Genomic DNA, 26,164 nt, shown 5'->3' with positions numbered 1-26,164 from the left:
ACACACCCACCCCCGTACTGAAAACTTTACCCTTTGCTTAGTTCAAAACAAGCACTGAGAAACAATATCTGACTCTTTCTTCTGCAGTGGGACCTCAGAATATTTAAAAAGAACAAACACACTCAGGGAACAGTGGCACCAAGTCTTCCAGATCCATTACCCATCCATAACATCAGGGAACAAGTGTAAGAGGAATATTATTTTTAAAGAACCTTTCAGAACAAAAATGAAAACACCTACCAGTGCATTCTGGTTTCCTGAAGCCTTTTTTATGTTTCTTGCTGGCATTCCATGAAGATGACTACATCTACTCTGGAAACCTACAAAAAAGTACAAGTTCATTTAAGAATATTTTCTCTATCATAGAACCAATAAAATTCACCATTACACACCAATCTATCAATATGAACCAAAACCATCTTATTGGCAAACATTTCATGGGTGGAAACACAGAGCACAGAATGGGAAAAGTAAGTGAGAGAACAAATTATCATGAAAATTAATATTTCTGCAGTTGTTCTTACTGCCACCCTGGATCTATGCACAGCTGGCAGCACAAGAACATATTGAACTACAGTAGAAGAGTGATTTTTGCATCACTTACAACTTCCTTATCAATAGGAATCATAAAATCTGGCCAATCTGCAGAGACCAAGTCCTCCAAAGCAATCTGTGCTCTAGAGGAATCCTTTCCTCTTCTACACAAACAACATGGCCTGACCATAAAGCAAAGCAGATGGTCACAATAGTCTGTCCAGCCTTTAAATTAAAGAACTCCTACAGAATTCTATACATCACAGCAGAAGCCAGGAAGGAAATGAAACATCAAGTTTCATTTAAAATAATGTTAAAAAATTCTCAATGCAAACATTAAGACAAATAAAAAAAGAAGGCCATTAAAATGAGCCATGTTCCACCTTCTGACTTCACTAATAATTGACTTATTTCTCTCTAATGATATCTTACAAATTTAACATTTCAAGGAAATAAATGGGTAACTCCAAGATCTTGTCCACATTTTACATATTTCATATAATCCACAGATGTCTTTCTACTGTACCCAAGTGATTCTACAGCTTGCATTTGCTTGATTGCTACTTACCTCTCCTCCCGGAGCGGGACATAAGAGGGAAAGTGCCAGTTAAGATACTTTCAAAGACTGGGTCAGGCAATTCTCTCTCCAGTTCTGTGGAATCTTCTTGTTCCCACCATGGAATAACCCCCGTAATTCCACATGCTCCACCTGATTCGTTTTCATGAAACCAATCACTCTGCTCATCATCACCTGTGTGAGGGCAGGATTCCCAAATCCCCCCAAAAAGAGGGAGGAGCAGAGAAGATAAAAATCAGATGTTACCATCAATAAATACTCTGACAGGATTATTATTTCTTTTGCTTTATAGCTGTGTAACAATTACTCCTATATAGCAGTTTTATTTGGAAAATGTTTCTCAATAGCATGACAAGCATTGCCATCAATGAAACATCATAAAATGTAATGTTTTAAAACCAATTTACAATAGTGAAAACAATAATAAACTAGTTAATCCTTTTGGCAATAACTGTGGGGAAATCCATTTAAGTTACTGCACTTTACATATTAACAAAAAAACAAGCCTTAATCTCCTGCAGGGAATTAAAAGGTATAAAACAAACTGGTTCTTTGCAGCTGATAATGGTATATAATTTGCTTAATTTCATGATTTGTATGGCTAGTAAAAGGGGAAAACAATCATGAACAGATGTGACTAAATGAAGTTAATTTGATTAAGTTCATTTAGAAATAAGTTTTGAAAAAGTTGATTTTAAATGAAAACTGACAGTATCACATGATTGAGAATTATACTGCATTATAACACAAAGTTGGTCATTTTTACTGACAATATTATGTATGTAGAATTTAAATACTTGGATTTAAATTAAGAAATAAGACTGAAAACACAAGACTGAAATCTAATCTTAAAATTAGCTTACAAACACACAGGCAACCTAAAATAAAGTTTACGTTCTTTTACACACACCATTTAGTTTCAGAAGAACAGAAAATATCTTCAAAAGACATGGGAAATTTTCTTTCCTGCACCCAAAACTTAGATTAGGGTATGTGCTGTACATTTTATTCCACTTCAAACTATCCAAACCATGTTTCATTATTTCTGCACATAAATTATTTGCTTGACATTTCCACTTTTATTCGTAAATAAATTAAGCAAGATAGACAGGTAAGATTTGTAAGGCACAGATTTCAAGAATAAAAAAGCATTTGTGCAAAATTTCACTGTCAGTGCCATAGTGGGGAAACACAAATGATGAAAACCAAAGCCAAATTTTTTTAAAAAATAAAATACAACACATCTTCTCCAAATAAACTGTTGGAATGTAAGCAGTATTTGTAATCAAGTACAGGTGAAAATGTCTATAAACATTCAACCAGGACAAGTATTTCTTGGAAATATAGAACCATTATAGCCCTTCACTGGTCACTTGCAGGTGAAATGGGATCCTTACACCTTTAATGATCACTACTAAAAGCAAACTTAGCAGAGGCTACAGAACAGGAACTTTTACATGGAGGAAGGGGAAAACAAAGGTGAAAAGAGATACATAGGTCAGAATAAGATTTAAATTTCTTTGCATTCCTGAAACATTTCAGCCTGATTTCCCTATTCACTCTAATCCTCATTTATAGCTGTGGCATTTCACAAAGGCATTCACCATTAATTCTATTCTCCTTTTGTTAAAACCTTGGTATGGGCCTACAGGTATGGGCTCTTTGGAGGAGCTCTAAGAATACTTAATAGGGACACTGGTGGTAGTGGAAGGAGAATCACAGCTTTTAATTAGATTGGTCTGTGGTTCAGAGTTGAAGTTGAAATCCTTTGTTTTGATTTTCTAAACTTTTATGTTTGGAAACACTTTCCAAACTTTCATGTTTGTTAAGCTTTGTCTCTGTATTTTGTCATGAGAGCTCCAGACATCTTCACTAACAAGAAATACTATCAGGAGCTCAAAAGTACAGTAATTTCACGAATACAAGCCGCACTGTTTTGACCAAAATTTTGCTCTCATACCGTGAAAGCGGCTAATATTCAGGTGCAGCCAATATGTGAATAATTTTCTGACATTTTCAACCCTGGGAGTGCAAACCAAGTCAGTGCAAACTGCAAAGTCGAGCTCCTGCCAGTAAAACCCGGCATTTACGCGGTTGTTACAAATTGATACTCTGTTGCGCAGCGGGTGGAGCTGCTCTGTGCAGGCAGCACAGGGGGTGGGGAAGCCGGGGCAGTTCCCTCCTGCTTGGCCCTGCAGCTCGGGGGAGGCAGGGACAGCTCTCTCCTGCTAGCCCCACGGCTCGGGGGAAGCAGGGACAGCTCTCTCCGCTTGGCCCCACGGCTCGGAGGAGGCAGGGACAGCTCTCTCTGCTTGGCCCTGCAGCTCGGGGGAAGCAGGGACAGCTCTCTCTGCTTGGCCCCACGGCTCGGGGGAGGCAGGGACAGCTCTCTCTGCTTGGCCCTGCAGCTCGGGGGAAGGCGGGGCAGCTCTCTCCGCTTTGCCCCGCGGCTCGGGGGGGGCAGGGACAGCTCCCTCCTGCTGGCCCCGCGGCTTGGGGGAAGCAGGGACAGCTCTCTCCGCTTTGCCCCGCGGCTTGGAGGAGGCAGGGACAGCTCCCTCCTGCTGGCCCCGCGGCTTGGGGGAGGCAGGGACAGCTCTCTCTGCTTGGCCCCACGGCTCGGGGGAAGGCGGGCAGCTCTCTCTGCTTCGCCCCACGGCTCAGAGGGCTCCCGTCCCCGCGTGCCGCCACTGCAGGAGCAGGTAGGCTACATCCCCGGCTCCCATCACCGCTGCAGGTGCCGGCGGGCTCTGTGCCCCCCCTGCCGCCGTGTGGCAGCGCCGGGCCGGGGTGACCGAGCCCAGCGGTGGCGGCGGCCGGCCTCGAGCAGCCTCGCTGAGCGGCAGCGCCGAGCTGGGCCATCCAGCCCTGTCGGCAGCCCCGAGCCCTCATGGCCCGAGCTGAGCCAGTAAACCCCGCCCTGCCGTGGTTCTGTTACTAATTGGCAACTTTGTTGCACGCGGGTCCTCGCTGCGAACACAGAGCGGCTTATACTTGCGTGCGGCTTATTTATGGACAAAAAATGAAATGTTTGCCAACACCCGGCCATGCGGCTTATACTCAGTGCGGCTTGTATTCGTGAATTTACTGTAGTCTTCTTACACATATTACATCCATGGAGGTAAGCACAGAATTCTGAAAAGGGGTTCCACGATGAATTCAGGGACAGAAGCTTTAAGAGGCAGAGCAGTCATAGAAGAACTACAATTTAAGATTGGGTTGGTGGAATGTGTAATAAGGCAAAGCGCAGCTATGGAAGGAAACTGGTATCTTTGCTATATACCCAGAAGCACTTATTTGGGAAAAAAAAAATTACTTTTCCTAAAAGGAATATTAGTATGTCAAGCAATTTTCTGTTATACCTTAATTTTTATGCTATTATACACTTCCCTAAGCACTTATGCTGCTTACAGCCAAAGGCAGACTTCAAATCTGAACCTCTTAGTCTTTTTTTTTCCACAGGACAGCAGGATCCAGATATACTTGGTTTTTAGCTTCCTTGTCTGTGAAATTAAACAACTCTGAATCCTCTGAAACCTCTGAATATTTTAAATCATATTAGCTCCTTGAAGCAAGCATAAGGCTATTACTACTATTCTTATCCAGGTGAGAGCACTCTCAGGAATTTGGCTTACCAGTTGCTCCACCCTAAAGGGATGCCCTTTCAGAGCGAGGGAGGACCACTGCATTTAATTCCCTACCTCATACATATAGGCAATAAAACACAGAGGCCTCCCCACTCAAGAATTTGGTAACCAAACATTTAGATTTTATTCTACTTAATTTGCAACTCTCAAAAGGCAGCACGGTATTCATAGCAAATGTGATCTCAGGAATACTCAAAGCTCAAAGATTTTGACTTCCAAAGATTTACTATACTGTCCTTTCCTCCTAGGATGCTGATTCAGCAAAGGACTACAGTAAATTATTATATTTTGCCCAGGTACAGGAGAGGTAGAAAATCCTCCAGATCTCCAAAAATAGAATCAATGCTAAACAAATTTTTAAAATACATCAAACTTGTTTATGTGTAAGGTTAATGCTTCAACGAATTACTTCAAAGTAATTTACATTGAATTATAACTGCACTCATCAGTACAATAGAGTCAATTTATGGCTCAGAAATGACAACCTCAATACTAAAATTTCCAGGCCAGTTTCTGGCTTAATTTTTTTTTTCAGTTATTTTTAGGCCATCTCCTCCCTCCAATTACTATTTCCCTAAATTTCACTCGATATTATTATGTCTACATATTTATCTAACTACTGCTCCATGTTAAATTCCTTGCCTTCTTCTTCAAGAAGTTTAGAAAATTATTTATGTGAGCTTCTGGTGGTTTCTCTACGGATACAGACACCTTCTGCATCACCAGCAATTTCATATCCAGATAAGCTTCACCTGAATATTACTTTAGCTAAAGCAGTGCAGTTTTACAACAAACTTTCCACTGTACACTAAGAGAGAGTTTTCTCCCCTCTTCATGTTTCATTACAAAATGGCCAGATCAGGCTCAACAGCAGCCAGTGCATGTGCTTGCCTATAACAACCACAACATACTTGGAGAGGTTACTGTGAAAAGTCTGGCATTGGTGTCCTACAAGCACCACGTGATACTGTGCTGCTCTGTTATCCTCCAACCTGCGCACAGAGAGCACGAGCACAGGGTCTGTGAATATGCCAGGATTTTAGTGCCATTTCCAGGACTAGTGTATCTCTTTCTAGGCAAAAAAATCCCCCACTGCTAACAGCTGTAATAATCAATTGAAGATATCAGGATATTCACTGTAACACATCCAAGGAGTTTCAGGAGAGCAGAAGCTCAAGTTACCCATTCACAGAGGAACACTGCATCTTGCTCTTCGTGCTTTACAGAGCTACCTTGGCAAAAGATATACATATTAAAAATACTATACAAATACTTAGGATTGCAAGTACTCAGGTCATATGCAACAACTTTATATTATTTCTTTTTCATTTGCAAAGACAATAAAACTTACTTGCCACAACAGTTCAAACCTAGTGTGATTTCACTTTGCATTGCACACTCTAATTTCTTTTCTATATGGAGAAGCATACCCTGTCACCTGCAGCTACTGACATGCTGTGCAAGGTCCAAATTAGTTCCTCACTAGAATTCTTTTACTGAATCAGTACTGGGTCATCTTCATAAAGGACACAGTAATGAATATATGTTTAATCGTAAAATAATGAACAGCAATCTTTAAACGCTTAGCCACATCCACAATGGAACTCTGACATTCCCTGACCTTCTCCAATTCTAACTGTTTAACACTTTATTAACATAATATTCCTTCCTACTTGCTTAGATCTTAAAGGACATTTCAAGTGCTGCATGCCATGATTTAAGAGGTCTTAAGTCAACTTCGAATTTCCCCAAGTGTGCAAGTACAGATGAACCAGGAACACACAGTATGTTTTATTTGCTACACCCAAGCTACAGAGCTCATTAAACAACATCCTTGCAATTTAACTATTTCTTCCCCCAAAACAGGGCATCATCTACTGGCATCTGAATAAGAATAGTTTTGTTAACATTCTGTTGAAAGCTTAACTTGTAAAGTGTCTTTGACCTATGAAGTACCTTGAAACTGTGGGAGATCCTACTAGTTAGGGCTATTACATAGTTATTTTATGGTGCAATGCATAACTAGACATTTTGGTTACAAATTCTTGTAAAGTTTTCCTACACCAGGCATAACACTGCTTATCAGTACGGTTTTTAATAATTGCAAAACAGCCAAGAAAATACTACCTGGAACAAAAGGAAAAAAAGAGGAAAAAAGAGAAATCATTGGGATTTCTCATACATAAGCTTCTGCTGCTGTTCAGGTCTATCAATTACTTTGTTGACTCTCCTACCTGCATACTCGAGAGCTTGATAGAATCACAGTATTTTGGGGTTTTTCCTAACTATTAAAACTTACCCCTAAACCTCTGAAGAAAATACAACCCATAAAAGGTCACTTGATTTTTGTCAATAGTTCAGCAGCTACCTTCTTCCCTGACTGTACTATCACTAAACATTTTCCATGATCTTTAAGCTTTTGCTGACTAACTCTTCAGGGTTTCATAATGTTTCACAGAATAAAAACATTTGTCACATTGGACCTGCCAAAAGTGAGCATCAGTTACTTCTGCCAGAAGGAATTATGACGGTGGGACAGAGCACAGCAAGAGAGCTGCTTGTGCCCTCTCACACAACCTAATGTAAGCACTTGGCTAACTTGGAAAAGGAGGGCAAACAAGGCTGGGCTCAGATGAGGACTTCATGGAAACCAAACAAATCAAACAAAGCTGTAAGACAGGAACACAGAAAAGAAAAGAGTACAGAAGTTTTTAAAAATGTTACACAATACAGCACATATTAGAAGTTGAAGAGAGGATTTTCAAGTCTCAACAATTTTCTCTTATAGCATGAGAATTAAAATGTATCTATAACTATCCCAATTAAAGCTACACCTTTTTTTTTTTAAATCAAATTATAAAAAATTAAACTCTTCTGAGATTCTGTCCACAGAAGAGCAGGTACTGTAACGGAATTTATTTCCATATCCTTTGTGAAAAAATTTGGAAAATACTAAAGGTCAGAAGATCAGGCACTCCAAAGTTCCTAACTAAATACTCAACTATTTAATTGACTGGCCAAATGCTCCAAGAAATTGCTGCTTTAGTAATTTTTCTGTCTGGAATGTGTGTCCCAAAGGATGAATATGCTTTTGGAAATAATGAAAATCTTATTAAGACTATTTACCTGCAATAAATGAGATGTACTTCTTGATCTCAGAAACATTAAACAAACAAATGTTGCCCAGAAGAACAGAAACCTCTTGTCCTCTGCTATCCAAGCTTCTAAGTGATGGCAGGCACATCATTTAAAACAAGTATTTCACCAGGCAACATTAATCAATCTCTGGTTCTTCACTTGACTTAGCAGAAACCTCAAGTCAGAAGTGCAGAAAATTCAAACTACAAATGAGGTCAAGAGGCTGATGCTCTGAACATAGATAGATAAATATATATATATACAGATGTTAAAGATACAGATAAAGATACAGATGATGATATAGATGATGATGACATAGATATATAGATAGAGATATAGATGATATAGATACAGATGATATAGATATAGATTAGATATAGATAGATATAGATATAGATATAGATAGACATTCTGGAGGAGGGACACTGGTAAGGCAGGAATTAGAGTCTAGTTTTAAAACCACAAAACAAAACCAGCCATTTCTTCCCTTAATACATTTTCATCCAGTCCTCTTCCAGCTCTGTTTATCAAACCTAGGCTTTTCCTTTGCTTCTATCAGATTGACTTTCTCCTTTCTTCATCCTTGTCAATTTTGTATGCATCTCAGTTCAGCTACTAATTAACTCACAGAGATAAAATAACCTCACCTTACTTTAGGAAAGTACAAATTACTAGTATTTACTATCTGAGGCAATAAGCATTATTAGAAAATCAACAATTTTGGTTTTGAAGTAGCATCTCTGATAGTACCTTCATGGAAAAGTGTCACAAAACCAAAGCTATAATGTAGATTCAAAAGCGTCTGAGTTCCAGTGTGAAGGTAAGAGTCTTCTGACCATACCCACAAAATTATTAGCTCAAAGAAGAGATTGAAAAAATAATGTTTTGTCATGACAATATCCTTCTCAGGTTTAATTATTGTTGTTCTTTTTATCTGTGCTTCAAAATACTTTTTCAGGTCTAATGCCTTCTGCTTCAAAATTGGAAACCGAAAGAAGATTCAGACAAAACTAAGAACCACAACTTTACTGTAAAGAACCAACATTAAAAAAGGTAACACCATACCACTAAACAAACACAGTTGGTAACTGATCCCTCTGTTTTCTCTTCCCACAAAATACACAAGAAATCCAGAAAGCAACTCAGATGTTTTCAATCATATTATTCAAAGATTTAAATAATACAGTTCAGGATTAAAGGATAGAAATATTGACAGAAATATACCAGAAGGGTACTGAAAAAACATAATGCAATTAGGAAGTGTGATAGGTCATCTTACATATAAACATAGAGAACAAATGCTTTAAAAATTCCAAGTTAGAACAGAAATTGAAATAGGGAAGTAAAATCAAATCTTTTTGACTCATCTTATACTTACAGACTTAATGCATTGTAGCACTGAACTTAATCTAAATCAATCTGATTTTTCAAAGAGAACCTACACTCGTAAAAAACCATGAGTTAGCACAACTGAAAACAGATACTCAGGTTGGGAGGTACAGCTTGTGTAGCACAAGTTACCACTGAACAAGGAAGGTAAAACTTCTCTTTTAAGTAAGAGAAATCCTTTCCCAACTGAAAAGAGCCTCAATCCTCACAAAACCAGATGGAATTAGAAATTTAAAAAAGGAAAAACCTAAACATTCATTTAACCTAGATTTGTGGAATGGGTCAGAATTTGTTTTCTTGCACGCACTCAAGTAGTCTTTGGCAAACTGTGTAAGAAAACACCCTCTATTACCATTAACTTAAATTTCCAACAGAAAAGAAAGTCTTAAATACTTGAGAGACTATTTTTTGTGTATCATTTTTGTTTCCTGTCAAAGACAGTGAGTTCCTACTCCATCATAGCATAATACAGGTAAATGTGTTGCATTATAGACTAAAGCTAATAGAAACACCAACATTTTACTTTCATCCTCTCAGTTTTATCACAGAAAAACACAAGAGAACACTATGCATACTAAAGGAAAAGTTTCAATCTCCACTACATTTCAGATTAAAGAAAATTTTTTGATGGGAAATGTTAAACAGCTTTAATCTGACTTAGACTGCAGAAAAAGTAGTTTGCTTGAAATTACTTTTCAAACAAACTCGTGAATGAAAAAGAACTATAAAATCCTGCCCTATCAGTTCAGAGGAAAAGGAAGAAAAAAGTCATGTCAAGAACAGCATGAGATGCAGCACTACAGTCAGAGTCCTGTCAGAAAATTAGAGGAACTGAGCAATTAGTATAGATGATTTTTAGGAGATGCTCAAGTTTTAAGTAACTTCATCATATTACAGAGGCTGTTTCTCAACATAGCTTTTAACTAAGTCATACATTCAAGATACACCTTCTGAAAACATTAAAAAAAACCAAAAAGCAACAGAAAGCAAGCTATACTTCCACTCAGTGAAACAGTAATAGAAACTGAAATACAATAATTAACCTATGAAATAACTTGTAACGCTTACAGAATTTCAACTGATGTGGTTTGAGGGGTGGAGAAGGGAAAGATTGTTTCAATACCTTGTCTTCCCTCATCATTGGTAAACAAACCAGCATCACTGCTGCTCAGACTGCTGGATTCACTGTAATAAGAGAAAGAAAAAAACTGATCAAAAGAACAATTGATCTTTCAGTTGTAAAATTTTATGGAGACAAGACTGTGCTCAGATTGAACTTAAGCCCGGCAGAGATCGGAGAGAAAATAGGATGATTTTTTTAATCAAACTGCAAATATCCCAGTTCCATTAACTACAAAGCATATTATTTTTGGCACATAAAACCATAGGAATCTAATGGTACTCTGACAGTAAGCCAGATGTGACTGCAACGAGGTGCTGACACAATTGATGCATTTTATTATCTGCTTCCATCAAATGCTCGCTGGTCCCTTCTTATGCTGTGCAATTCAGCTTGATCCTGGAACACCACTGCTCAATAAAATAGGAAAAGTCTCAATCAAAGGCAGCCTAAGCCTTCCTTCAGCACATGAAATATAAGAGTCTGAAAATCAAATTACCTTTCTGAACATAATTTGCAAATATTCTGGGAAAGATACTGCTTAAGGTTTGATGTATTATTTGGGGAGAACAAAAAAAGTTTGTAACAAAGGTAGGCAATTAAATCAAAATAAAGGTCACCCTGAAGAAAATAGGTATGAGTCATGATCATAATATCAACGACAAAAACAACCTACAGTTTAGTTTTCTATGACTTGCAGCATGGCCTTAAAATTAGAATGTGTGTATACAACATGCACACACATCTCTTAATTCAAAGATATGAGAAGGTATTCAGTTCTTTGCTGTATGCACATTGTTACATACAATAATCCATCTGTCTCTAAATAGTAAATCAGGCTTTCAATAATAGATTGCACTTTGTTGAGTTCCACATGAAAGGACTTTCCTGTAAATCCTTCATTTCACTTTTTATCAAGAGAGTAGCTATGTTAAGGAGGTATATTCTCATCAAAATTTTATCATATTTTACTTATTTTGAGATGCAGAATAATTTAAAAAAACCCACAAACACTTCAGTTCAGCACACAAATTCAAGTACATTTTATAAATACTATGGCTAGTCTTGATGTGCCCATACAAGCCACTCACAAGAACTTTATGTCTGTTTACCTTTGTACACTTATTCATATTACAATTTGCATGCTGTCCTATACTTGGAATCAACTGTTTTCAATTATTTGTGTCTTTTCATACTGATTTTTTTTATTTTTCTATCAAAGAGCTAGTACACTTAAGAAAATTATTTCCTTTTAAATTCTAATTTCTCACAAAAGCAAGTCTCAGATTTTTTAATACATGAATATATGAATTATTCATGTGAATATATGAATTCTATGAAATTAATCTAATTCATATTTAATTATAAGCATATATATGTTTTTAGTATCTTCCTTTGGGAGGCATCCCAACAGGATTTGAAACACAATATGGTAGAAGGCAACACAAAGCAGTGATTAGGCATTTTAAAACATATCTATATATCTATATCTATATATAGACATAGCTCTGTGTTTGAAGTTGTCTTAATCTTTGCAGTATCTTAGGCTTATACAAATTCTTGATGCATAAGCAACACTCCTACTGTATCTTATACATAATATAATCAGAACAGACTAAAGCACTTGCACAATTGCCCTAAGCAGAAGAAAGGTGATGTGCATGCAATGAGAATGGAACCACCTTTTGTGAGGGAGATCAAGACTCCAACTTTCTAATAGTTCAAGTCCTAGTAATTCCCTTTTAGCAAGCATCCCACCCTCACTTTAACTATATACAGACGGCTTTACTGTCTGTAGATTTCATTGTGCACAATTTTACATCATCCATTTCAAAGGAAAAAATATCCCTTCTTCATAGATTCTTCTTGTCCATTTATTGTTTAATTGCATGTTTTAAAATAAAGTCAGGAAATCCTTTTAACCCCAATACTTCAGCCACTTTCCCTACCAAAATTTTCAACTTTGAGAACAGTCTCCTTCCCTTTTTTAAATAAGATATTTCAATTTGAAATAATTCTCACTGAAAGACTAGTCACCACATGAAAACATAACCACCTGAAATTTTTGAAAAAAATCTAAAAAAATTTTAAAATTCAAACTAACACTAGCATATCCATGGCAGGCACAGTGCTCACTCTCCTCAGGCCACAGTCATGTTGGGCAGGGATTACAGCTGAGATAATTGCTACATAGCAGTCATTTCACTGAATAAATTCAAAACCTCTGGAATTAATACATTGTTATCTAAATACCTTATTATCTAAGTACACGGAAGCTGCTATGATGGAATGCATTTCCAGTTTTATTCTAATTTTGCAGTGTTTACTGCTAATTCCTCAACTTTGTAATGAGAATTCTGCTCCCAGCAAGACTTCCATGAAAAAGGAAAAGCCCACAGACTCCTTTTAGTCCTATAAATAATGTGTGCAACCAAAAATTTGGAAGGAACAGCTAAACTATCCAAAAAGCTTTTGCATCTTTATTTCTACACTTACAGAAACAAAGAAGAAATACTTGTCATTTGCAGTTCCTATGACTAACAAGCTGTCTGGTGCCTTGGTTTTTACATGAGACATGGGAGCTTTGTGTCCCCAGGATGTGACCAGCTCCTGTTTTCCCCCTGGCCACAGTAGGTGGTGCCTCTGAGCTTCACTGCTTCTTCTCTTTCAAATCAGGCAATTGAGATTTCACCTCTCTTCAGCTACTTCCAACACAAACAAGTGCCAAAGCTTATGGGAATTAAATAGCACCAGAACATCACACAGTGCTGAATTTGGCTAAAACTGACCAAAACCTGTGTCTTGAGGATAAGGAGGGATAAGCTCTCATCACAATCTTTCCAGTGCTTAAAATAATCTTTGCAGGAATTAATCTCTGGGATCACTTAGAGACTGACACTTCAAGAGTTTGAAGACTCCTCCTCCAACTTCTTAAAACCTGGTTATTGCTTTTTAGTGTTTGACCACTCACATAGAGAGATAAAAGACTGTAAAAGAAGCGTCACTTAACATTTTTAATGTGCACTTCAAAACCATGTTGGTTTCAAATAATGTCATGTATACACTGAAAACTTCTGACTGGTTTTAGAGCCAAGCAATTTAACTCGCCTTAAAATTTATCAGCTTTGTTTTGTTTAAAAAAAAAAAGTCTAAAAAATTGAGTCCTTTTTTAAGAATTAATGAATCATTGCACTGATTATTGCATACAAAACAAAAGCAACTTTGTAGACTTTTTATTCTTCCTCTTCCAGCAAGTGTTGCTGAAGTGCAGGTGTTATCCAAGATGCTGTTGCTCTTTGTTTCTTGTACAATCCTATCTTCCCTTTTAAAATCTAACCTTTCACTTTTAGAACATACTCTTAAGAGTTTGCTGATTCTTTCAAATTCTTCTAGCTAAACAATCTCTAATAAAGGCACTATTGCATCTAAGTAAAGTTAAATTAACATAAATTAAAATTATGTACAAACAAAATATTCTGATACAGTATCACCTGAGGCTTAGATACTGCAGATTTCTAACCACACAATGAAATGCAAGTTTTCTAGTTCAGTGATTTCAAAACTTTCTGGTACAGCTGAACATTGAAAAAAAATCAGTAGAATGACAGACCATCACTCTACTGTGTGCATGAGCAGAAAACCCCATGAAGATGAGAATGGTTTTAAAGACTATTTACTAGGGCCATAGAAAAGCATTTGGAGTATGACTTGAGCAAAAGCAGCATTTGGGGAAACAAAACAGCAAACATTTTGAAGAGGAAGATCAACTTTTAAAACAGTAACATTTCTTTTGAGAAAGAAGATTCAGACTGACCTGATTAGCTCCTTTCTGGGAGTCTACAAGAGAATATCCTTATTGATCACTCTTCTCTCCACCCAAAATTAGCTATGGAAATTTTGAGCTGAAGAACTGTTACCCTTTTAGCATAACAGAAAGTCTTTTATAAATAATAAATGCAACAAGACTATGGAGATATGAAAAACTATGCAATGTTTGAAGGAAATTTTTAAACATCTGTTTTAGGTCACAGACTTGGGAGAAACAGACTCCAAGTACCATCAAAGAAAAGAAGTTTTCTAAAGGCTTCCTGGCAGCACAGACTCCAAACTTGCCTGTCAAAGGGGGATGCCTAAAGTTACACTGGTTGCCTTGAAGGGTGAGTTCTGCTCTAGTAATTAACATGTAAGTAAAAATGTTTAAGGCTTGGGATATATTCAGCTCTTCCAGCTGCTTCTTGTTCACAGGTGAGGGACAAAGGAGTATGCAACAAAAAGACTTAGGACTTTTCTGACTGTAACTGGAGTTAGTCATTTAACATTGCTGCTGTTATTATAGTAACCAATCTGACTGCTCTGGTCAAAACCACTCTCTGCATCTCTGTCCTGTAAGGAAAAGGCTTAACAATTTACAGATAAAATGCTTACAAAAAACCAGGAACACCAGTGCCGTCAAGGAACTGATGAAAATTACATCTTTCAAGATGTGTCTGTCGTGCTGACACTTCTGTATTCAGAACCTGGCATGTGGAATAAACAAAACCAGGCTTTACCAGGCCCTGCAGTTAACATCCCCTGTGTGTAGCGGAAAAATGACTTACACCTGACTGTGTTGTCAAAATAATACTTTGGAAACAATTACCACTGTAGTATGACTGCTGTCTGGAATGGATGGATGAGGTGTACTGCCAAAGGGTCATCATTCCTCCATTTTTCTAATGGTAAGCTCAGGTGTTTCTGAACTGTAAATTGGTTTTTGCATTTCGTAAATGATGTATATCCTTGGCAACCTGCAGACTTTTTATGCCCATGACACACCAGAACATACTGTCTAAATGGTGACTCTAAACACTGACAACCTTTCTGACAAATAGGGATAACAATCAAAGCACCAATGCCTAGAAATTGGAAAACCACTAAATTCTTATCTGACAACTGTTACCAGTTGAAATATCCAGAAAAACCTGTGTTATTCGTAGGTGCATTTTATCATTCTTAATCTTGAAACAATTAAAATGTATTATTTCACAAAACTGTTTTCTTGGTTATTCCTCTGCTACATCACTCTCTATTTTATGCTGAAATCCTTAACCTGAGCAATTAATACATAAAAAATTGTAGATTTAAAAAACATTAAGAGTAATTTGTTAAAACAGATACTATTGATGCTAGAATTCTAACTCTGGAATCAACAAAAAATCTGAAGACTCCCAATACAAGAAACAGCAATAAAAGCAAACAAATATTATCCAAAGTTTCTGTAAAAAGAAAAAGAAAAAATAACCTGTCACTCATGTTCTCATCTGAGCCTTTTTGCTCCTCATACTCCATTTTGTCCTTATTTGCTTGATTCACTTCTTCATTTTCTATAACTACTCCTTCATCCAAGATTTCTGGACCTTGTCGAGCTGCAGATACTTTTCTTTTTTTCACTTTGCTCTTGGAAAACTCTTGGTGCTGGTATGATTTATTGTTATTGTCCATTTGTTGATCTCTGCTGTTATCCTGCTGTTGAGTTATTGTCAGTGCATTAGAGACTTCTGAAGGCAGATCTATTGCCATGCGTTTTACCTTTCTCCTCCTGCGCAAAGTTCTGTTTCCCAAACTGTCCACAGCCAAATCCGGTTCGTGCCACAGAGGTCTTTTGCCTCTAATGTTATTTAAGTTTGAGGAAGGCCTACGTTTAGCAACCAATAGCTGGTCATCAGAATCACTGTGGTCTTTCTTGGTAGCATGATTCTCCCTGTAGTCTTTGTTTGATTCCTCTAAACTGGAATCAGAGCCTTCACTTAGGCAGTGACCAGTCTCCCAGGGATGATGGGTGGTAAATGAACGCCTTTTCCGTCCCCTCCTTTTCCTTGCCTGCCTCTTTAGAAGACAAGACACGCTTCGAGAATGATCTCCAGTATCAGCGAAACCTCCTCTGGCTTGCTCTGAACTTTCTTCCAGTGCCGAGACCAGATCATGAACCAGCTCCTCCATAGTCCTACTGAAATGCCTGTAGATTTCAAAAGAAGAAAAACCACACAAGAAAACAACAAATGAATTAAAAGTGCTAAGCATAAATTACAACAACTTCATTTGGCTAAATCATTTTGGTCACTTTAGACAAGGTAGAATAATCTTTACAGGATGGCCATTGATTCTTTCTGCCAACATGCAAAACCTTGCCAACCAGTCCTACAAAATTCCTAGTGCACCAGCATAAGTTCCTTTTAAAAGGCATCTTCCCAAACCTCCATCTTGGAAAGAAGAGGCAGCCATGGGGTTCCCCCATTTGTTTCTGGCCTCACTGTTATTGTTTAGTTTTAATTAATCTCATCACATTTATATGACTGTCAGGGATTCCACATGGAAAGAACATCAACAAAGAGCACTCACTCTAACTGCAGGTAAGGAGCATATTTTAAATTTAGGAATGGGAAATGGAATACATAATATTCTCCTTGATGTACATTAATGTGTTCTGCTTAAGACTTCCATTATGATAAAATATTTTTAAGGATGATTATCTCTTAATGCTGCCTAAACGCCAAAATGAAGTTAAGACAGCAATCCTTGGATAATATGACTTTTTTCCTAATAGCAACTAATTCTGTCTTTTCGAATTGCTGATATCTGTTCGATTTTTAAAAAAATATCAATTCAGTGAAGTTATGTTGAGAGAATACCCAACTACAGAAATTCTAGAGTATTAAAAGCAAAGTTTCCTACCACATGCAGGCACTTGTATCTATAGACTCCCATGTTTGCTTAAGGAAAAAAAAATCTCTAAACATACAGTGTTAAATCAAGGCCTTACCCTTTTAAATGTTTTGCTCCTTCCTCTTCAAATTTCACTAGCATTTAGCATGTCTTTAACTCAGTATGCTTCAGTAAGTTCACCCATGCATTGCATGAATGTAATTACAAAAACATTAAATGACTGCTGCTGAACGCTAATCCTTCTGTGAAGGCTGTGAACCTTCTCCATAAACACGGCAATCAGACTCTCATATCAAAACATCAGAAGACCCCTTTCCTTGAGGTAAAGCAAAGAATAATTTTCATGCTTGCTACTACATTGCACAAACTGATGCATAGGGGAGACATTGTACGTTCGGTAAATTATGTAGAGGACATTTAAATGCAAGACTCCTCCCTTTGTTTTCTAATATAAATGACTGGAGGAACCTATAATTACAAGTTTTCTACACATACTCAGTTGCTGGAGATGTGGAGAAAACCTAGACAGATCACACTGCCACTCAGGACAAACTCCAACATCAAATGGTGATGGATGAATGGGCAGTCTTAAATATTAATGGAGGAACTGAAGAACATGTTTAAGAAGAAATCAAAATGTTCATGAAATAGGTTACCTAAAGAAGTTATATATTCTCCTTTCAAACAATTTTCAGAAATACTTAGTTAAAACATTTCAATTGCAAGAACATAACAGCACAGAAAATGGTAGAAATATATGCTTACTTTGAATTATTGAAACTGCTGTGTCACTTGCATTTATTTCCCATATGTCTTTTTCTGTCCTGATGTAACCTCTAGTCATATTACTCCCTCTTAATGTTTTCTTTGGCTCTTAGTACAACACAGTTATATCGTCTTGCAAATGGTGAGACAACTCTGGAAAAGTGCTACACTTTCTCCTTAATCCATTTGGTTCACAACATGCTTAAACAGATGCCTTAGCCCATGTTTCTCCATGGCTATATGTGCAGTGGGAGGGCACTTGCCCCTTTAGCCTTCTTGTTAAACCCCCATGAGGACAGGCATCTCCAGAGGTGGACATACCAGAAATGAGATGCTTTGAGATGTAAGGGGCTTTTCTGCACTCATTTAACAGAAGCCATAACACTTGAACAGACAAACTGCAGCATTTTTGCGTTAATTTGAGACACCAATTCCCTCAAATGCCTGCCCAGCCCTTCCTCCCACACACTTCTGCATCTATGGCAAACCGATAGAAATGGAGATGCACCAAAATGTGAATTTGTAGGCTTAAACCCAGATTTAGCTCTCCAAATGAACAGATTTCTGCAAGCCTGCCAGAATATGAACTAGCTTATATAAATCTCTTGCAGCCCATTCTCTTAGTGATTCTGTAGCACAAAGCAAAAGAGAAAGAGAAGACAGGGACTCTAACACCTTGCACCATAGTTTTTGATTAATTCCTTCAATTCAGTATCCCTAATCTGTATGGTAACTATATCACTAAAATCAATGTAACTCCCAGAGTCGACACACCAATTTACTCCAGATAATGGCACAAGTATGGCGGTAAAATTGCCTTAGTTCCAAAATACTTCAAGATCAAACACAATATATCCAGCTCTGATTTTTATACCTACATGAAACTTGTCCTGAATTCCTCCCAAAATACTGCAATACAGATGGTGCCAGATCTAAAGATGAAACTCAAGAAAAGTGAACATCCTCAAGTATTTTTGAAGTAAAGGGATAACAAGATTCTCAAATGACTCTGAGTAGTAAAGGGTTTTAATTTCCAGCAGACCATACCTTTCAATACTGTGCATTCCTGCAATTAAATATTTTCTACTGAATATCAAGTCTCTTCATTACAACTCCTGTATAAAGGTTTGCACAGGGCAGTGACCTTATTTGCCCTAAAAACTGCAGCCATGGTCCAATGTATAATATAACTGTATCATACCTGCATCACCTCCTATGGAGATTAGACAAATATACATTCTAATTATTTAATTATTTTAATTTTAATTATTATTGTAATTATTCCTTCCTTAGGATTATTACAAATGAGAATTACTTGATCAATTTGGGACAGTGCAAGCTCCTTTGCAATAGATTGAGAATGCAAACACAAATCACTTCAGCTTTCTATTCACACTGCAGTTTCAACATACCAGTGATCCACATTAAAACTCCTTCTCCTGAAAACCCAAAAAATCTCTTTTGCTTAATTTTATCGGTGCTCTCATTTCTCCTGCTATAATTGAAGGAAAAAAAACACCAAAAAACCCAAAGGTAGCAGCAGCCAGACAGATTTCAGATTAACTGCTCTGTCTCCAAAATTCAGAACTGTATTTCTATTATAGCATTATTTATCAGAGAAACTCAATTTTGCAACTTTCTCTATTGCTCACAACCAGCTGTCAAACTTGTATTCCAAACCTATGAAGCAATTTTAATCATTGCTGCAGATGGAACTGTAACAAAAATATTTGCATTTGAAACAAGTTGAAAAATAACTACAAGAAGTATTAAGGACATTACCCGTGAGGATCAGCAGTGTTCAGTAAGACAAGAAATTTCAAAGGTTGTAACAACGAATGTAGAACAACATATTGAGGTACATAAAATATTCAGATGAGCCACAGTTTAGCACGACTCACATAAGGCTATAAAAATGCTGTTACAGCAACAGCCCACAGCTAGCAATAAACTGTAATGTCCTCACTAGGAGAGAATCCTACTTTACTACAAGAAAATCAAGTTTGCCTACACTGACCTTTACATTTATCTCAAGCGATTTTAATGTAGTACACCAAAGGCTGACCCATTTTCTCTCTAACCCTCATCAGAACGGATCACGTAAGTCCTGTTTGCGGGAAAAAGCATAACTGTTTTCACCTGCTCCAAAACAGATCACACAGCTTCTGTTCAGTATTAATATTCAAATTGAAAATCCTAATGGAAATAATGGCCACTCACTTTTTCAGTGAAAATTAAGTATCATGTGTGTTCATCTCTCACCTAAAGTACACAACAAGAGCTCTCACTGCTCACAAAATATTTAACAAACACACACTGATGGAAAAGCTAATTTAGTAGCACAACTCTTAAGGAGAGGCATTATCTCTTGCGAAACCAACAGCTGCATTTACATTTACTTTCTAGTTCTATACCTTTTCCTGTTAAACAGGATGGGGGCTTTTTGCAGCTAAATTTATGCTGCTTCGTGCTTCAACAATTCCAAAAACAACCATGAGTTTTGCTTTCTTCAGAAACTACCTTGATCCCAAGCTAAAAGCACAAGAAACATCAAATCATTCCTTCAACATCAGGATTATAAAACCTGACTTCCTATAATCTTTTCCCATATGGATTCTCTCATGTCTCATAGCACAGAGTACCTTTATCTTCACATAGGTACTAATTTGAATCCCATTTCTCCACCTCAGAAATTATTTTCACAAAGCCTTAGAAGCACTAGTTTTGAGAGCTCTGTTTTATTAATAAGTGTGTCTGAAATCTGGATTGAAGAGGTGCAAGTATTTGGGAGAGAGCAGCACGTGATAAATCTCACTGCCTTACTTGAAAAATTTACACATTCAAAAGAAGAGAACTATCATGGTTCTTGGGGAACACAAAGGGGGAAGCAAAATAAAGCAACACAATTAGATAAAAATTGTTTAAAAAGCCGGCAAGAAACTATGGTAGATTAGGAAACCAGTGATAAACTTCTGTTACATAGAAGCATGTTTCCCTTCTTCCCAGGTAATAAGATGAGGAAACAGCCTCCAGCTGCACCAGGGGAGGTTTAGAAAAATTTTATATTAGGAAAAATTTCTTCATTAGGAAGAAAAAAATTAGGAAAGAATGGTCAGATATTGAACCAAACTGCCCAGAGAAGTGGTGGAAGCACTGGTGAAAGTGTTCAAAAAACATGTGGATGTGGCACCTGGGGACATGGTTTAGTGGTGAATGTGGCAGTGCTGGGGTAGCAGTCAGACTCTGCCTCGGAGGTCTTTCAAACTGAAGTTGTGCCTAGACTATTTAAACTCCCTGGCATTAAAAAGCCATCTCTAGGAGGTGGACAAAGCCTCCAGTTCCACATACACACCTAGTTTTGTCCTTTGGTACTATCTGCTGGACCACCAGGTTTGCAAAGCTACACCACAAGCCATCCCTTCCATCCCCTATCAACCATCACTGTACAGCATAAGAGCTACCTACCAAAAAAGCTCCCTACTTTCCAACTTCTGAGTATCCTCATTCCTGTAAAGACTAAGAGCTAACACACTGGCAACACATTCAAAGTAAATCTGACCTGTAGACCAAAGAAACCTAATAAAAATATGATTTTCATAAGACAGTATCAGAACAGACACAGAAATTAAATGGCTTTGACTTTACACGAGATAGGATGCATACTTATATAAGATGAAGACTCTTGAGACAAACCAGGATACTGTGCTGGAGCACATCTATGTATGAAAAGAGAAAACCAATCCCCAGATCCCAGGCTATTTTTCATCCTCAAGGTATGCCAACTCCCATTCTTTTGTAATCTGTTATGTATGTAAACAATTTTCACAAAACAATAAAGGTATAGGAAAATTAAAAAAAAAATAAAAAAAATTAAAAAGAAGACTTATGGAAGCGACTGTTCCTCAATTAAAGACAGTTACTATGCCTGCTCAAAATATCTACAAACTTCTTCTATATCAAATATGCAGCTCCTATATATTGCAATACATACATTCACTATCAAGATTTTATTCCTCCAATCACATATCAGACATTAATTCTTGGCACCAACTCTGTATTTGAGAAACTTCTTTAGAAGCTTCTGGAGCTTCCTTACACTTGTGCACCAGCACGGGCTCAGGTGTGACACGCTCCAAAGCGGTTCTGCAGAGAGGGACCTGGGTGGACAACAAGCTGTCCTTCAGCCAACAGTGGCCTAGTGACCAAGAAGTCCAAAGGTATCCTGGGGTGCATCAAGAAGAGCAATGCCAGTAGGTGGAAGGAGGTGATCCTGCCCCTCTGCTCAGTCCTGATGTGGCCTGGAATGCTGTGTCCAGTTCTGGGCTCCTCTCCATAAGACATGGAGAGGGTCCACTGGAGGGCTATGAAGATGATTAATGAACTGGAGCTTCTCCCTTCTGGGAAAGGCTGAGGGAGCTGGGACAGTTCAGCCTTAGGAAGAGATGCTTGAGAGGGGACCTCATCAATGTCTGTCAGTATCTGCGAGGGTGACAAGAGGACAGAGCCAGGTTCTGGTCGATGGTTCCAAGGAATAGGACAAGAGGCAACAGTAGAAACTGATGAACTTGTAACTTGAGATTACTTGAGGTCACTGGAGTCCCTGGGAGGGCTTATCTGACGTCATTTGGGGTTCCTTGAACAGGTAAACCAGCTAGCACAGATGGTGCCTTTGGACTTTGTTGGTCAAAACACCCCACCAGACCTGCAGAGACAGCAGCCAGGACAGCTGAACAGACGTGGACCCATCACACTCAGGCCAAGGTCTCTTAATGCCCCAGAGATTTGGACTTCTCAACTGGAGGAAAAGGATGGGAGACCTTGGCTATCAGCAGCCACAGACAAGGACCTCTAGTGATTAATGGACTGATATGAACTGTCATTGTCTACTTTATTCTCTGCATTTACTGGAGCAGGGACCAGACAAGGAAAGTTGGGAGGGCGTGTTTCAAATGTTCCTGGTCGTTAGAAAGGGTCAAATTAATAATAACTAGGGTTTGTAAAGAGCAATTGAGAAATAAGAAGAGGAGGGATTGAGAGGAAAGCTAATGTGTTTACAAACAATTTGACAGGTGAAGGTGTGGGTGTTAACATCTTTGAAATGGGTCTTTATGCCTCTACTAACTCTGGGCAGCAGGTTTGCTGCAGAGCCCAGACAGCTCAGCTCCTGAAATAAACATGTGGGGATCTGCACAAGCTTGAGTTTCTGAACTTTGGGGTAGAACAGTAAGTTCAAGGGGGAAATATGTGGCAGGCAGTTTGGGAAGGCTGCACCTTCCAAGTACCTCAGCCCATGGGGAAAGGAAGAGGGCAGGGTGCAGCTGGGAGTTTGGGATAAAAGGAGGCTGTGCCCTCTGAAACCCGAGAGAAAACACCAGGGGTGTGCTCTGGTGGACTCTCTCCCTTTATTCGAATAAAGTTGCAGGACTCCTCTGTTTTCGGACATAAGCCTCTGGCATTTGTGGATTTTCCTGACAGGAGGAAGAACCTCCTTAGTGTGCAGTAACCAAGCACTGGAACAAGTTGACAGGGGAAAGTGTGGAGTCTCCCTCACCAGGGTTATCAAAGAACCACATGGATGTAATCCTGTGCCATGTGTTCTGGGATGACCCTGCTTGAGCAGGGAGGCTGGACCAGATGACCCAGTGTGGTTCCTTCCAGCCTGACCATTTCTGTAATTCTGTTCTATACATTAAAAGTATTTCAGCAATGATGTAATTTTATCACCTATTATACTGCTGATCCCCCTAAAAATTAGGACCAGGCTAACTTGCAGTAAGTACATCTGACTTTTCTAAAACTGCTGCTTATCTAAGAAGGCACAACAATAAATACTATCAGTCTACTCATATTTAACAGTGAAAAAGTGTTCAATACAGAGCAATGGCATACAGTCAGAAAGATGCTGACATGAACTACATTTAACAAGGCTCTAACAGAAATGAATTGGTCAGCCAGAAATGAGATTTGGAGCAATTTATCATGAGAAGGAGCAATTCTTGCAATCCCATTGCTGCCATTTACTGATATGCTTGCCCTTTTCAGAAGTATGACTTCATTAATTAATTGCCAAGGTGCAGAATCACATGATCTGTCAAACCATGGTAATATGCTAAAGCACCACAGCCATTATCAAAAGAATCAGAGTGCCCAGCAAGTGTCCAAACTGCAAACTATTCTTAAATCGCCACGTTAATTCATAATTTAAATTAAAAACATTATGCTCTGAAGAACTTTACCACCCAAAGTGAAAAATTTTACTCTGTGGCTGTTCTGAACCTACCCAATTCTTCAGGTTCTTAGTGTTTTTAGAAAGCACATGTTCTTAATTTTCTACATCAAGTATTAGACACTGTAAAAAGTATTTTCCTGCATCCCATCAAAACAGGCCTCCTTTAACAGACAGTTTCTGAAACAACTTGTGTAAAAGAAAAAGATAGCAGCTCTGAGGAGTGCTCAGATTTTTAATGGACAACATTCCAATACTTTCCTCTGTATTGAATTCCTCTGAGCAGCATACTAGCATAAGCAAAATCATTACTGTCTGATGACAATTGCAGAAAAAAATAGCCCTACACCTCATATTGCTGAGGGCTACTTTAGAAGCCTCTGCAACTAAATTACTTTATGTAGACACAAAGTAGTAAAATGCAAAGACAAATGACAGGTCAAATAAATAGTGAAGACTTTGACAGAACGCAGATACACGTCTGGAATGTCTTGGGCAATGTTTCTACTGTATGCAGCATTAAGACTGAAATAAAAATACTTGTGCCACTGGAGTACAGCTCATTCTCTGAAACATTCTGAATTACACCAACAGAAGTTGTTATATTTACACAAGGCAAATTTGGATGCCTAGTAACACCAGAAAACTTGTTCCAGAAAATAATTATCTGCTGGGTAAATAAAATCCCTCCTTCAAAGTTTTCTCATGTAGAAAAGCAGAGAAAAAAATACCCACAGGGAAAAAAACTTGTGGCACCAGCAAAAGTGGAGGAGAAACGAAGCACTAAACTTTTCTGTTCCTGTTCCTCTTCCTCCCCATCCCCAGAAAAGAAACAAACAAAGAGATGAAAGGAAATCTATTTCAGATCTATTTCAGATCTATTTCAGATCTATTTCAGCTGGGAAATCTACCAGCAGGTATCTGTATGTGTAACATAGCCCCTAAAAGAGGCTTTGAAAGAAACCCACAAACAAAACCCCATCCTCCTTGCTTCCATTAATAATTGAAATGAGTGAGAAGCTACACACACTGGTTGATACCAAACATATCACAAGATACCCAACATTTCAGAAAGAAAACGAAAGGCTTCCCAGCTGGTTACTTGGAACATCTTGCTTCCATCAGGTCCCTCCACTACCAGTCGTTTTATCTCCACGGCCTCCTACTAACAGAACTGACCTTTTCTATTCTGTTACTCACCCTCCCTTCTTTAGAGTGCTACAATAAAAATAATAAAAATAATACGGCCTTTGAGGTCAGTATGCTAGCATAAGGCATTACATAAAACAGTAAATTTATGAACTTTTTTTTTGCAGAACTACCCACACTTTCCCTGCTCGATGGCTACAGCAGCACTTGTTGATTCCTGGTTTGCAGCAGCAAAGCTTTACAGCAGGAAGCACACACCGACGGGATGCTCAGCTGCAAGGCTTTGGGCCTTAGAGAGTGTACACCACTGGAGAAACACAGACAGGAAACCTAACTAAGCGTGGGACAAAAGTTTTGATATATCTTTCGCCCCGCGGTCCTTTTTTCATCAAAGCGTGGAAGTTTCTTCCTGCAGCCCGCTGCTCGCTCGCAAACGCGTCCAGCCGCCGGGACACGGCAGTGACACCTCTCCCACCTCCAGCCCCTCGTCCCCCGGGGGTCTGGGCGGGCTCCATCACCTTCCCCCAGCGAAGGGGCACGGGGGCACGCCCGGCCGGAGCGGGGCCAGGGCTCGCCCGCACGCCCCAGGCCCGCCCGCGGCCGATGGTGTCCGGACCCCTCCCGCACCCAGCGGCGCCGCGGCCGGGCAGGGGCGGCGGGCACGTGTGTCCTCCCCGGGCTTACCAGCTCTTCCTCGCCGCCTGAGCTCGGGTCGGGGTAGCTTCAGCGACCCGGAACATGAACCCGGCGCCTCCCCCGGCCGCTCCCCGAGGAGGCTGGCGCCGCTTCGCAGAGACTGGGCGAGGGGAGGCGGGCGGGGGCCGAGGGCGGGAGGGCTTGGGCCGGGCGGGGAGGGCGCGGGCGGCCGGCGCTGCTCCTCAGTCCCCCATGATGACAGCCCGGAAGCAGCCGCGACA

General features: G+C 39.0%; 1 protein-coding gene across 1 annotated transcript in view; it reads right to left on the bottom strand.

Annotated features, from left to right (window-relative positions):
• GPATCH2 (G-patch domain containing 2) overlaps nt 1-26,155 on the bottom strand; it is a 123,941-nt gene extending 97,786 nt beyond the window's left edge. The window contains exons 1-5 of the mRNA XM_033055022.1: nt 25,932-26,155; nt 15,687-16,400; nt 10,409-10,470; nt 1,103-1,285; nt 241-320 (exon numbers count right to left, since the gene is read on the bottom strand). Coding sequence (XP_032910913.1) covers nt 241-320; nt 1,103-1,285; nt 10,409-10,470; nt 15,687-16,400; nt 25,932-25,987 — 1,095 coding nt within the window. The 5' untranslated portion in view covers nt 25,988-26,155. The remainder of the gene's footprint in view (nt 1-240; nt 321-1,102; nt 1,286-10,408; nt 10,471-15,686; nt 16,401-25,931) is intronic.
• Between the last annotated feature and the right edge of the window lie 9 nt (nt 26,156-26,164).

Source organism: Catharus ustulatus, chromosome 3 (assembly GCF_009819885.2).
Source record: "Catharus ustulatus isolate bCatUst1 chromosome 3, bCatUst1.pri.v2, whole genome shotgun sequence".
Lineage (NCBI taxonomy): Eukaryota > Metazoa > Chordata > Aves > Passeriformes > Turdidae > Catharus > Catharus ustulatus.
This window is presented reverse-complemented; position numbering and strand designations above follow the sequence as displayed.